At 37.2% G+C, this 14,962-nt stretch overlaps 1 protein-coding gene across 1 annotated transcript; it reads right to left on the bottom strand.

Moving 5' to 3' along the window:
• Nucleotides 1-4,543: 4,543 nt before the first annotated feature.
• Nucleotides 4,544-7,554, bottom strand: LOC122068904 (tubulin beta chain-like). Its single transcript, XM_042632813.1, has 3 exons — nt 7,033-7,554; nt 5,584-5,853; nt 4,544-5,436 (listed from the first exon to the last, which is right to left on the bottom strand). The coding sequence occupies exons 1-3, from the start codon at nt 7,424-7,426 to the stop codon at nt 4,763-4,765; spliced, it is 1,338 nt and encodes a 445-aa protein (XP_042488747.1). The 5' UTR covers nt 7,427-7,554; the 3' UTR covers nt 4,544-4,762.
• Between the last annotated feature and the right edge of the window lie 7,408 nt (nt 7,555-14,962).

Genomic DNA, 14,962 nt, shown 5'->3' with positions numbered 1-14,962 from the left:
CGGATCTGTCGGTGGCGGACATGGAGGCAAAGGCATGCAAACATGGAGGCAGAGGCGGAGGCGGCAGCGGTGGAGAAACAGGAAGTGAGGGAGAAGGTTTGGCGCCAGGCATCGGTGACAGCGGCGAACAGCACATGGTGGTGATGGCAGCGGCATCGGCGACGGAACTCTCTCTCTACATTGGAGGTTCAACAGCGGCATCTCCAGAACCGCTGTCGCCGACGCCGCTGCCGCTGCCCCCACCGCCGTGATCTCTGTCTTGATTCTCTCTTGATTCTAGTTTTTTAATTTATTATTATTTTTCATATATTTTCTGCTCTATACAGTGATCTAGGTGTTCAGATAATGCATTCCGTTGCCGATGCTGCTGTTGTCACCACCGTGAGTTCGTGCAAGTTTGGCGCCCGGCATCGGTGACAGCCGTGAACAGCACGAACTCATGGTGGTGACGGCAGCGGCATCGACGATGGAACTTCTCTCTACATCGGAGGTTCGATAGCGGCATCTCCCGAACTGCTGTCGCCGACGCCGACGCCGCTGCCCCCACCGCTGTGATCACTGTCTTGATTCTCTCTTGATTCTGGTTTTTTTAATTTATTATTATTTTTATATATTTTCTGCTCTATACGGTGATCTGGGTGTTCAGATAATGCATTCTGTTGCCGATGCCGCTGTTGTCACCACCGTGAGTCCGTGCTGATCGTCGCTGTCACCGATGCCGCTGCCCGCCACCGCTGTGAGTTTGTGATGATCGTCGCTATCACCGACGCCGCTGCCCACCACCGCTGTGAGTTTGTGCTGATCGCCACTGTCACCGATGCCGCTGCCCCCACCGCCGTGATCGCTGGTGCTTGATTTGGGAGAACGGCATAGGAACTATTGATTTGAGGATGAGACTCATTACATGGGCATTTTAGGGACTTCACATTTAGTAAGGGCATTTTTGTATTTCACATAAAATATAATAGCTGACATCAGCATAAAAGGTATATTCCTTAACTGAGACTGACGGTAGGGGGTCTGAGTCTAATTTGGTGAAAGAGAGGGGGTGTTCCTATAATACTGGCATTCTCCAGGGGGTGGCGCTGTAAATTACCCTTAAGAAAATTCATGTGAGAGGGAAACTGCACAAGGGTGGCATGACAATATTTTTAGAGATTTATGTCTGGTCATATAGCCGTTGTATTAGTGGGGGGCAATCAGTAACGGTGTCAATTTCAAACTGAAACCGAATATGAAAATCAAGTCGAATTACTCGTACCAAAATTAAATCGAATTTACTCGGTTCAAATTCGGTTTGAATATGTGAGTATGCTATTCAGTTTGGCTCGGTTTCGATTTAGGGTGTTAGAACCGTCAGTTCGAATCGAAACCGAACCTGAACCCGAACCCCTTATCATTCAAGAGTGTTGTTTACATGCTTCTTCTTCTTCTTTTTTTTTTTTTTTTTTTTTTTTTTTTTTTTTTTTTTTTTTTTTAACGTGGTAAGTGTTTTTTTTGCAATTTATCATCACATATTTACAAGCTAAGATAATTTTAGAGTTAGCAATGGCTATAAGGCCCATAACCTGAACCCATTATGGCCTAGGTATAAAACCGAATTAAAACTGCATATCATAACCGAATTGAAATCGAAATTGAATCGAGCCAAATTGAATCGATTTGAATATTTAAATATGGAACTGAGTCGATTCTCGATTCAGTTATGGTCCATCTTATCATCATTTGGAACCGAAATGAATAACCGAAATGGACCGATTGACACCCTTAGCAATGAGAGCTCAAGCAAGGGCATATACGATGGTAGGATTTTTTATTTTACAAGGGTGTAGTAGTAATTTCGCACACTCGAGTGTATAGACACGAGCTACGTGATCAAACAACATTCTTTTTCCTATTGATTTATTGGGAAAATGTTTTTAGTGGGGGAGTCGCCCCTTCGCCTAGACACATGGGGGTAGAGGTAATGACCCCCATGAAATGAGAAATGAAACCTCTATAGATGCTTCCTCATGCATTCCTATTGGTCCTCGCGCATATGCGGGCTAATAAGAATCCAACTATGTTTGGTAACCAAGAAAAGAAAAACAACATAATAAGGCAAAAAAAGTATAATTACACAATGATTTTTTTATGTGTCTATCTCTCTCTTTAAATTCAAATTTTTTTGAGTCACAGCACCACCCTTGTAGAATGCCACAATTATAAGAACACCCTCTCTGTTTCACCAAATTAGACTCAAACCCCTTACTGTCAGTCACTGTTAAAAAATATACCTTTTATGCTGATGTCAGCAACTATATTTTATTTTAAATACCAAAATACCCCTAATTAAATATGAAGTACCTAAAATACCCTTATAATAAAGTTATTATTTATTTCACCCAAATTGATAGATTTGGATCACTGGCCATCGTTCAGAGCAACGGTGGCGGCATCAGCGATGGACGGCGACCGACGACGACCCGCAAGACCTTGCGGCGACTAGAGGACCTAACAGAAAAATAATGGGAAAGAAAATTTATCTTCCTCTCTTTCTCGCTTGCTCGCGCGCCCAACCTTCGTGTTCAATGACACATTCTCTGGTAGTTCACGGATCTGAGAGGGCCTGCAAATGGTGAGACCTGATGGTTCCCCTTGCTCTTCACAGATTCCAATAGCAGGTTTGTTCTTAGCAATTTTGTTATAAGACACTCCATTATGGACAGAGTCAATGGTATATACTCGGTCACTCATGCCATCTCCAACATCTGATGCATTATCAAGCTTTCTCAAATTAGAATACTCCTCTGTGTGTGAAAAATAATTCATCTTTTTCTTTCGACTTTCCAACCTGCAATCCTAAGCCGTTTCTTTAACCATACCATACAATGAACCCAAGCTGTCAGCAAGAGCTTCTTGCATTGGAAGACTTATTGTATAAGAGAGATCAGGCCATCCAAGCCCTTAACTGTGAGGTACAAGCATAAAAACACAGGGTGTCGAGTCTTGGGCTCACTGAGGCAAAGGTGAAGGGCCAAAAGAGTCCTCACAATCGTAACCCCAACTTGGTTGACAATGTTGAATCCCAATTTGAATTTCCCCCGTATGACTACCCTCCTTTAAGATGCAATATGAATGAAACCCAGTGTCACCCGGATGTTGAGGATGATGTTGATCTTGAAAAATATGCCTTTGGTGAAAGTCCTCGACCTTTTGATATCCCTTTCACCCGGGAACATTTGCAGAATTTGAAAAACAAAATCTATCAAATGGAGAGAAATCCAAGCAGCAATCATTTGGATAGGGAATTTTCTGGCTCAAGGAACATTTCTAAGAAGGGGGTGATTGGTAAAAAAAAGGTATAATGGTCATTTTAACTCTTGATTTAACAATAATTGACTATAGGGGGTCTGAGTCTAATTTGATGAAATAGAGGGGGTGTTTTTATAATTGTGGCATTCTCCATTCTCCAGAGGATGGCATTGTAAATTACCCTTTTTTCTTTTCTTTTTTTGGCTACCAAACATAGTCTAAAGAAAATCGATAGTAAATAGTAATCAATTGAGATGGAAACCAAAACCAGCCAAAACCAATCTAGCCAAGTACGTACATAAAAATGGTTCAGCCGACTGAAACTGGCCGAACCAAACAATAGACCCCTCTAGAAGCAGGTTAAACTAAACCCCACCTGCATTTTACCCTAATGATCATTGACCTGGGCTTGGTATGACCACAAGCCTGATTAGGGTCAGGTTTGGTAGTTATCACACAGCCTAAATAACATTGAAAATCTTGGAAGTTCAGAAGATGCACAAGCACCTTTTCAACATTCTTATGTTTGATTCAAGGAAGAAGGATTTCCGTCATAATAAGAAGGCATTTGATCAGAAAGTTTAAAAAATAGGAAATTATCAGAAGGAAGATTATGCCAAGGCTAACAGTTCATTTAAATTCAGTGATCGGTAAGAACACTTCCAGAGAACATTCAAAGCTGCACCTATTGTTTCCACTGGAACCCTGTTTTCAGAAACAATCAAATTGTAGCATTCTTTGAAAATGTCACAGAACAGTTCAAACAATCCAAAATGATAGAGCTTCAGGAGCTCACTGCTTTGAAGGAGCAGACCAGAAGTATCTGCCAGATCAAATTATCAGGAACCTTCAACCTTCTGCCCTGGGGTCATCCCGTCTGGACCATCTACCTTTACTCTGCTGCATTTCCTGGAACAGTCAATATACAAACCTTGACAAGGAAATCAGACCAATAATATTCAATGACCAGACCAATCCAATTACCACTGGTTAACAAGAGGAGGACTATTAGACCACTAAGATCAATGCCCTGTTCATAAAATATCACCTTTGTGGGCTAACTAAATCCCTCCCAATTGGCTGGCTTATGCAAACATGTGTTAAGCAAACAGGACGCCACTAAAGGAGAGATGGATGGCAAGAACCAGCCAGTCTAACTGCTACAAAAACCCACAAATTAGAGACAGGAGTGGAATAAGTAATACAAGGTCTAAATAACCATGAAAGTATAATTAAAATAGAATCAAGATGAACAAAAGAATAAGCAACTTTGTATAATTAAAAAAGAATCAGAAGGTACAAAGATAAGAAACTTTGCAAGATAATAATCACACAGCCCAGCTCTAATACATGACACAGACCACACACCTCATACAAGACATTAACTGTTCATCATGACCAGATAATCACACCCACTGACAACAAGCAACCAAAGATATGTCCCAGACCAACTGAAATTTGATATCCCTCAGGCAGGAACTTCCTCTTCTTCCTCCTCCTCATACTCTTCATCATCTGCTGTTGCATCCTGGTACTGCTGGTACTCAGCCACTAGATCATTCATGTTACTCTCAGCCTCTGTGAACTCCATCTCATCCATGCCCTCGCCAGTGTACCAGTGCAAGAAAGCCTTCCTCCTGAACATGGCTGTGAACTGCTCACTAACCCTCCGGAACATCTCCTGGATTGAGGTCGAGTTTCCAATGAATGTTGATGCCATCTTTAGACCCCTTGGTGGGATGTCACAGACACTAGACTTTACATTGTTGGGTATCCACTCGACAAAGTAGGAAGAGTTCTTGTTCTGCACATTGATCATCTGCTCATCAACCTCTTTGGTGCTCATCTTACCACGGAACATGGCTGATGCTGTAAGGTACCGACCATGCCGTGGGTCAGCAGCACACATCATGTTCTTGGAATCCCACATCTGTTGGGTCAACTCAGGTACGGTAAGGTTCCGGTATTGCTGGGAGCCTCTAGATGTTAAGGGAGCAAACCCAACCATGAAAAAGTGGAGACGGGGGAAGGGTATCAAGTTCACTGCAAGTTTCCGGAGGTCAGAGTTCAACTGTCCAGGGAACCGGAGGCAGCATGTAACACCGCTCATGGTGGCAGAAATGAGGTGATTGAGGTCGCCAACTGAGATAAGGAAAAAGCTACAAGTTAGAAATGAAGGAACAAAAAACCTTCAATGTCATAAGTGAGACCAAATGGATTTCACCATCCAATCGAATGACAGTATAGAGAACGGATAAAATCTGACATCAAAGATAAAATGTAACTTACAAGTCGGATTGGCAAGCTTGAGAGTGCGGAAGCATATGTCATACAAAGCTTCATTGTCTAGTACCATACATTCATCAGCATTTTCAACAAGCTGGTGTACAGAAAGGGTAGCATTGTATGGCTCTACAACAGTATCAGAGACCTTGGGAGATGGGAAGACGGAAAATGTCAACATCATACGATCTGGATACTCCTCCCTGATCTTGGATATAAGAAGTGTTCCCATGCCAGACCCAGTGCCTCCACCCAAGGAGTGACATACTTGGAATCCTGTTAAAAAGAAGCATAACAAATTTAAAAGATGAATAATTTGTACCAATATTTCACTAAGCAACATCTGGAAAAGAAAAAGGAACGTGCACACGTGCAACATTTGAGAAAACAACAATATATTCCATTTCCAGATGTTGTAGATGATAACCCCAAACAAAACTATATTTCTACTTATTCAAAAGAGGAGGCTAAAATAAATTAGAAAGAACCCTAAAACATGCTCTAAATCAAACAGGAACCCCAAAGGTAATAAAAGAAAGCATGCAGAATCCAGATCTCAAGCATTAGATCACAACCAAAACAGGAACCTGCATTCACAATGAAATCATTTCATTACAAAGATCAAAACACATTCCTTTTACACTAACTATAAAAGAAGTTCTCTTCAAATGTCAATTTGGAAGAATGACCAAGTCAAATTGAATAAATGAATCATATAACAGGAGGAAGACCAAATGTGAAAGGGGCCCCGGTGGGGGGGGGGGGTACAGAAGGGCATCCCTCCTGCTGACTTAATCAAAACTGCAGTACCCCCTTCCACATTATATCTAAGAAACTCTAGTATCAGAGGGTAACCACACTGATACGGGCATTTATTCATGGGTATGCTTTCAATATCTTAATGAGGTGGGTCATCTACAATAGGGCCTGCAGCTGCCATAAAATTTTACTCTCCTCATACAGCATAATTGGATCAGGTCTATACAGTGCCCTATTCCTCTGCACCCAATTTTGAAAGATCACAGTTTCCTCACCAGAGAACTTGAAACCCCATTCCAAATTCTTCAGGTAATCCCTTACATCATTGAGAAAGAATAGAATGCTCAGTTCTGATGTGTGTACAGGCATATGTGTAATGTATAATCAAACCAAATCAATGAATTCAAATGCAAAAAACCTAGTAAACACGAGAACAAGAAAGAAAGGGGGGGGGGGGAGGACAACAACTCCAAAAAGGATCAAAATCAAGATCTCCAACATTATAAAGGTTCTCATTCAAATAACCCCAGAACGAAGCCACAATCCACATGGGAAGATCAGATCCAACCCCAATGCCCAAATGACAACATAAAAAATTCACAAAATCCTAACAAAACTCTATAATAAAAACAAGAAACAACATATATAGAAGTAAACCCATTCTCAAACAATGGAAACACAAATTGAGAAACAAACCTTGCAAACAATCGCAGTTCTCAGCCTCCTTTCTGACAACATCAAGAACCGAATCAATCAGTTCTGCTCCTTCCGTGTAATGTCCTTTAGCCCAATTGTTTCCAGCACCAGATTGACCGAAGACAAAGTTATCCGGCCGGAAGACCTGACCAAACGGTCCCGAACGAACCGAATCCATGGTGCCGGGCTCCAAATCCATCAAAACCGCCCTTGGAACGTACCTTCCCCCACTCGCCTCATTGTAATAAACATTGATCCGTTCAAGCTGGAGATCAGAGTCACCACTGTACTTCCCGGTGTGATCTATGCCGTGTTCATCACAAATCACTTCCCAGAACTTGGCTCCGATCTGGTTTCCGCATTGCCCTCCCTGGATGTGAAGGATCTCACGCATCTTTGGAACTCGAAATTGATTAAAGATCGCTAGAAAAAAGTTTAAAGATTGCAGAGGGAAAGGGAGGGAGGAAGAAGGGTTCTCGCTGGACGGGAATCCGCAAATGGAGGGGCAACAGCCGAGAGGTTTTGGTTGTATTTATAGTGGTTTTAAAAAACCAGAAACCGTTGAGCGTGACAAGATATCGGTTTTTAGGACAAATTTGGAGATAGTGGCTGGTCCCGTTGGGTCGGGACCTCGGGACTCGGGACGGATTAGACTGTCAAGGATGTGTCAGTTTCTGATTTGATTAAAATTCAGTCTTGGATTCTGGACCACTTGTATATTAGCTCTAGGTAATTCCTAAAGCCGTACTTCCAAATTTTATTTTTTTAGTTTTTTTTTAAGAATAAACTTTTATTGAAAGACTATCCGATCGCAAGCCCCTACGCCCATATATTATCGATGGCAAGACGACCATCTTGCCCTTGATTGGATGGATGTGGATCTTTCTCAATTTGTTGTAGTGGTCACGTGATCAAGTAGTGATTTGTTGCATGACTGATTATTATGAAGGAAAAAATCAAAACTAAAAAGCAACGTGGCCTATGTGCCTAGACATAGAAGGAAAGCAAAATGACCTCCCTATCCCTCATGAAAAGTAGAAATCTCACTCATGCTGATGCTTCTACTTGCATTGCCAATGAACTACTCATTGGCATAAGAGACCACACCGCTTTCTGGGAAACCCTCTCTTTATTATTATTATTGGACAAGAGATAATTGTCTGGTAAATGGCCTCTACACTAGCATGGGGGCCGAAGTGAGTTTAATAGGGGTATCAATATGAATAAGATTTTTTATTTCACAATGGTAGGATAGTAATTTCACATTCCCCTATGTGTAGATGAGGTGGGACATGAGTACATGACCAAACAAGTTTCTTTTTTCCATTATTATTATTATTATTATTATTATTATTATTATTATTATTATTATTTTTCCCTAAGATATCTTAGAGGGCTATTCAAGTTCCATAAAAGGGGTTATGGATTGGCACTCAAGGTTCTATTGAATTGTAGTCACTTTAATGAACATTTAAGCTCTATTTGTTTAAAGGGAAGTTTGGAGTGGGACAGCTTAAAGAATGAGTCTCACGCATAGTGAGGTGAAAGACAAGAAAAATAAAAAGATGGAAGATTAGAGCCTTGTGCACCGGTGCATCAAAATTTTTAAGTCTATTTATTATCCGTCACTATTGGCAAGCTATAATTATCTGTAGGCTTTTACCTAAAATCATTCTTAACTACGAATAGGATTGGTATCTTACTCATATGATCGTCACATTGTATTATTCGAAATGAGAATTCTAAGATACAAGTGTGAGTACATATACAATGTATGCATTGAACATCATTACACAAAGTCTTGCACAAAGGAATGCTTCAACTTTTCTACCGAATTTATCAATTTTCAACTACTTCAAAGTAAAAGAGTTTTCAATATTTCGATTGAAATTGACACCAATGCGATGGTAATTAGTGGTAATATTAAGGCGATCCCTTGGATTTTAGGTAGCAATGGCTATCCTTTAAAATTTTACTCTCTTCAATATCTAGAAAAATGAGTGGTAGTACTTTTTGGCATGCAGATTCTGTCCCAAGCACACTTAAGAGATAAGGAATAGTTAGGGGCTTCAAAATTGTTTCAATCCTGCCCAGTCATAAACTCAAGTCTCGTTAAATGCTGGATTGGAGGAATAGGGGGAATACAGATAGATCCTATCCTATCTACATAGAAATATTATAATATTTAGTGAAAAAGGATTGGGCACACCACTTGTGTATCGTAAGTTAATGTCCAATATTTTTTGTTCCCTTAAAATGACTCTTTTACCTATCTTGTACAATGGGGCATCCCACACCCCTCATTGGTGTTGCGTACTAGCTTCCAGTACATATGGGAGACGTGTTTATCCCTCTCTTAACCAATGTGTCTGGGCCGCTTAAATCACAGATGCACAGATGAAGAATCGAATATGAGAACATGTGCTTATCTACACAATCACCAATTCATCCTAACCATCTGAGCAACCCACGAATTGATTTTAAAAGCATAGTTGACATTTATCAATGTTTATAGGAAAAAATTTTAACTTAAACATGATTCTAATATGTAGGTATTTCCTAAGATGAATGATGGGTTTTGAGTCATAATGAGCACATTCCATTGGCTTAATGGTTAGAACTCTTTCGCACGTTGGATTCATGAAGTTGTCATGTAGGGCATATACTCTTAGTACATGAATTAATATGAGCAACCTAAGATTGAAAAGATTTAAATACTAGTTTCAAGTATAGCATGTGTGAGCATAATAACCCTTGACAGATAGAAGCTGCCTATAGGGCCACACAGTAGGGAGGAGAAGCTTTGCACAGTTAAGGAAGATGAAGGTAAATTAAGACAAAGGGGGCCACTTCTCAAAATATTGTCATTTTTGAAGTATATTTTGGGTATATTCAAGGATCTAATAAAAAATTATCTTCCTATGATTGGTTAAGAGGCCTAAGGTTATATATGAAGTTGGTCTCTACCTTAGTAATAACAATGTAAAAACAGAGGTCATGTCACTCTTGTAGTTGTTTAGGGTAGAAGTTCCAGTTTTAATTTCAAGCTTGATTTTCTCCTAGTCTATATGGAGTTTTAGTTTAGAGACTGCCGGAGATTGCTGCCTTACTGGGCACTTTGTTAAAAATATATACAATAGCCTTCGGAGCCTCACTTCGTAAATTCTTGGGGTAGTGTGGAAGTAAATATCATGATTTTAACCATGTCAATTAGAGTAAGTTTCATTTCAACGACACCAATTAGAGTAAGTTTCATTTCAACTACACCATTTCGCTTAGTGAGTATGAATTTATGCAATACTATTTCTCTCAAGATTTCTAGCAAATAGCCTAGGAATTCGACTAGTTACGTCATGCTTGCTATTAAAACTCTCATCCACGATTAGATCTCACAACCTTGATGGTCTTTTCCAGTTTCCTTTTAACTTTATTAGTTGGGAATACATGAGAGATTCTTTTCTTTTAACAAGTACACATAACACATACCTATTTGTTTTTGTTTTTTGTTTTTTGTTTTTTGTTTTTTGTTTTTTGTTTTTTGTTTTTTGTTTTTTGTTTTTTGTTTTTTGTTTTTTTGTTTTTTGTTTTTTGTTTTTTGTTTTTTGTTTTTTTGTTTTTTTGTTTTTTTTTTTGTGCTTTTTTGTGCTTTTTTTGTGTTTTTTTGTTTTTTTTCTTTTTCAGAAAACTTTTCATTCAAGCATCTTTAAATAAAACAAACTTTTATTTCTAAAACAAAAATTTGTTGGCTATCTGGGAAGAGTCTTGTCCCAATCACTTTCATGTTCTACTCCACTCCATTGCTCAACAACAACTTTCTCTCTTCCTTTTGTAGTTTATAATGAGCTACCATTCCCTTTAACCATTATTTTCTCCTGTCAAGTTTTATACTTATGGAGTTCTTCTGGAAATGACCAGTTTTGATGCTAGGAAAAAGATATTTCTGGCCCGTTGAATGCTGCCCTGTTTGCCATTTTCCATTACTAAATCAATAAATCAGGTCTGGGTTGGGTGAACTAGCTGAACCAGTTGGTTCTTTCGATTATTGGGTTGAATCTCTTGTGGGCCTCATTAAATCTTAGCTGGGACCAAGGCCCAGTAGGCAGATTATTGACAATTTCTTAGAGTAAATGGTGAGCCCAGCTCAAACATTTCATTAAGGCCCATTTAGTATTAATTTTGAAATAAAGCCCCCAAAACATTTCATGAGAATGGTTACTTTAATGTATGTTTGTTAATTAGGATAGTGTAAATAGATATTTAGTTTAAAGTAGCTTGAATTAAATCTTTACTATAATATAATTAGCATAGCTAGTTTGTATTGTTAATTAATAGAACCTAGTTAATATACTTAAATTATTATTATCATCATTTATTTATTTATTATTATTATTTTTTTTTGTGCAAGACCCACAGTAGGTCCAGATAAGGGACCAAGATAAACTTATTACTAATTACTAACTACTAACCTAATTACTATTATATTAAGAACCTTTGACCGTTCCTAGACATGGCATAATTAGTTAAATGCATTGGATAATTGGTATAAAATATTTAGTTTTATTTGCCTTCTTTGGTATCATTTTTCTTTTCGTTTTTTACCTATTTAACAAAAATCATTAATGAAAACCATTTTTTTTATCAAAACATAAAAATGGTTTGGTAACTACTTGACAAAAATGGTTTTTTTTTGTAAGAAATAGTTTGGTATCCCTACGTGCAAAATGATTTTTTGAAGAAATGGGTGAAGAGATGTCCCCTTCACCCATCTTTCTTTATCTCTCTTTCTCCACTTTGGACTGAAGAAGCAGGGGCAAGGAGCTTGGATTTCTAATTACAAAACAAATGACTATTTTACCCTTCCATATTGGGTCTTTAAGCATGTGCTCATTAAAGTTCAGAGCAAAAATAACAAAAAAATCAATTTTGGCCAAAACACATAAAATCACTCATGATCTCTTTTTGGTTTTTGCGTTTTATCAATTTTTTTTTTAAAATAAAAACAAGCTCCATAAATGATATCAAATGCAATCAAACCCGTTTTTATGAACAAAAATCAAAAATAAAAATAATACCAAAGAGGGCCTAATAGTATCTCTAGTTTCTCTAATTAGGATGATTAGTTCTTTTAATTGGTTCAAATGGTTTCTTTAATCTAATTAGTGTAATTGGGTTTCTTCTAATTAGTATAGTTATTTCTTTATTTAGTTAATTTAATTTTATCTAATTAATTTAATTAGTATAAATTAATAAATTAGTTTAATCAGTATAATCAATTAGACAATTAGTGTAGTTGATCAGTTACATCGTACCAAAAAAATAAAATAGGTTGATCAGTTACATGATTAGTTTAATTAGGTAGTTACCTAACATTTGTCAATTAGTATAATTAATAAAATTGGAATATTTGCTTAACATAGAACTAGTTATCTAGTATTAATTAATTAATTAGTATTCTAGTTAGTTAAGAATATTAACTCGTTAGATCAATTAGCTTAAATAATGTGTATAACTAACAACTTAGGGTTTGTCTATAGCTTAGTAGGTCTTCATAATGTACTTATATAATCTTTAAGCTTAGTTTTAATCAAGTGACCTATCAAATAAATAAACAAGTGTAATTAGATTAATTATACTTTTAATAATGTATTCAAGTTAGATTATAGATTAGTAGGTCTTCATAATGTACTTATTTAATCTTTAGGGACCTATCAAATAAATAAATAATTGTAATTAGATTATTATACTTTTAATAATATATTCATTTAAATATTTAGCCCTATATAGTTCATTAATTATTTAGTGTATTCATTAGTTGATTAAAAGCTTTCATATACTTAGCATAAATAGGACCCCATAACTCAATTAATCAATCAATTAAGATTAATTTTAATTAATTGGAATAGTCTAAAGTAGGACTTCAGTAGTGCGTTAATTAAACCTCTAGGTTTTAATCTTTAATTATTTAGTTCACCTATCTTTATGCAGCATAACCTAGCTTAGCATAATTTAGTCATTAAGCTTAGGGTTGACACATTTGTCCTTTGTATATTACAATTAGTTAATAGGAATGGTCTAAATAGAAGGAGATTCGCATTTGGCTAGATAGATGGTTGTCTAACACATTTCCAGTTCATAACAAACTTATCCAGTGCACTGGTCAAACCGCAACCGTCCTTTGGAATTTATAGTTTCTCCCTTGAAAAGTGGTGACATTTATAAACCCTAGAACCTAATATAAGAGGCGACTCCCTTCCACTTATTTATCCACTTCCAACGTGACTGGGTATGGTCTCGAAGTGAGAATACTTTGATCCCCTTTAGATCATATCAGAGTCTGTGTCGCAACTCGTATTAAATAACCTAGAGGGGGGAGGTGAATAGGTTATACTAGTGGATTTAAAAAATTCTTCAGTTAAAATCCACAACTATGTGACGGTAATTAAAAATGTAGAATATAAAAAGTAATCACAATCACACACGATATAGAGATTTATAGTGGTTTAATTCAATTCGAGTCTAGTCTACTCTTTATAAGTTCTACTTATAAGGTATTTCATTAGCTCTTCTCTTTCAATACTATAGGTAGAGTGAAAAACTTTTACAATTTATAAGATACAAGGATCCTTTACAAAATCTCTTTCACAGGGTGATAGAGACCTTACAATCTACAGGCTGAGAGAAATCTTATAACTTTTTTAAGGATAGGAGGATCCTATACACCAATCTAATTACAATCTAGAATAATGTGTAAAGACAAACATCTAATACTAGAATTACACCAACTCTTAAGCAAAAAGCTCAAAGTGGAATAAAGGATTTAAAGTTAGCTCTTATGCGGTGCATGAATGATATGCAAAAATGTAAATAAATGTAACTTTCAAACCTTCAATATACTTGCAAAAGCTAAGATGAAGATGAAGACTTGAGTAGAACCTTGAGTTCTACTTGTATGAAGAATGTAGAATTAGAACTCAAGAGATGTATTGAATATAGCTCACTTCCAATGCTCTAGTAATGTCTTTCAAATGTAAGGATTAATTGTATTTTAATGAATTAAATTAGAAGTATTTATAGGGGAGATTAGGGATGAAAATTAGACAATAAATCTCCATCTAACGATGAAATTTTAGGCCTACTGGTCGACCTCCCAAAAGACCCGTTATAAAAAATTAGCTGTTGAGTTAGCCATTGAAGACCTGCCCAGATGATCCGGTTGACCATTGGTCGTTCAGCTGCATTGATCGGCCAAGGTCTGATCAACTGGAACGATTCAGCCAGAATAGTTCTGCAGGGTCCATTTTGAGGGGGTGAGGGTTTAGCAAACTATGTTGAAACTGTCATATTTTAGTCAAATGGATTCGGATTGATCTGATTCTAAGTCTGTTAGTTTCATAACTCAAAGCTCTACAAATATCATAAAAGATCATCTTTTGATACCTTTTTATTAAATATCCAAAATTCCCTTGAACATGACATATGCTGTTTCTTATAGGAAATGATGAGGCTCCTTAAAGCCATTATGTTCCTAATCAATTTGGGTCCTGGTCCTTACTTAAATAACATATCCTGGAGTTTTTCTAAGCAATGCAAATGTATGATGTGCATGTGTGTACAATTACAAAAAGTACAAAGATCTTCTAGTTGACTTGCACGAGTTCTCCATTATTCTTCATGTTAAGCTTTCAAAGCTTGATGTCTTCATATCTTCAAGAGTTGAGATCTTGACACAATGCCTCGAGCTTTTCTTCTCCAAGGTTGACTTCTTGAGCACTTGAATTATTAGAGTTTTCTTTTCCAAGCTTGATTTCTTATAATTTAAACAACACTGAAAAGACTACATGGTTAATTTGTCCATTTATTTATTGTCATCAGAACCATTCTAGGTTAATTAGGAGTGTGGACATGTCCCCGACATATATGACTTTATATA

This window comes from Macadamia integrifolia, unplaced genomic scaffold (genome assembly GCF_013358625.1).
Source record: "Macadamia integrifolia cultivar HAES 741 unplaced genomic scaffold, SCU_Mint_v3 scaffold478, whole genome shotgun sequence".
NCBI classification, from domain to species: domain Eukaryota; kingdom Viridiplantae; phylum Streptophyta; class Magnoliopsida; order Proteales; family Proteaceae; genus Macadamia; species Macadamia integrifolia.
The sequence above is the reverse complement of the archived record's forward strand: the minus strand, read 5'-3'. Positions and strand labels throughout refer to the sequence as shown.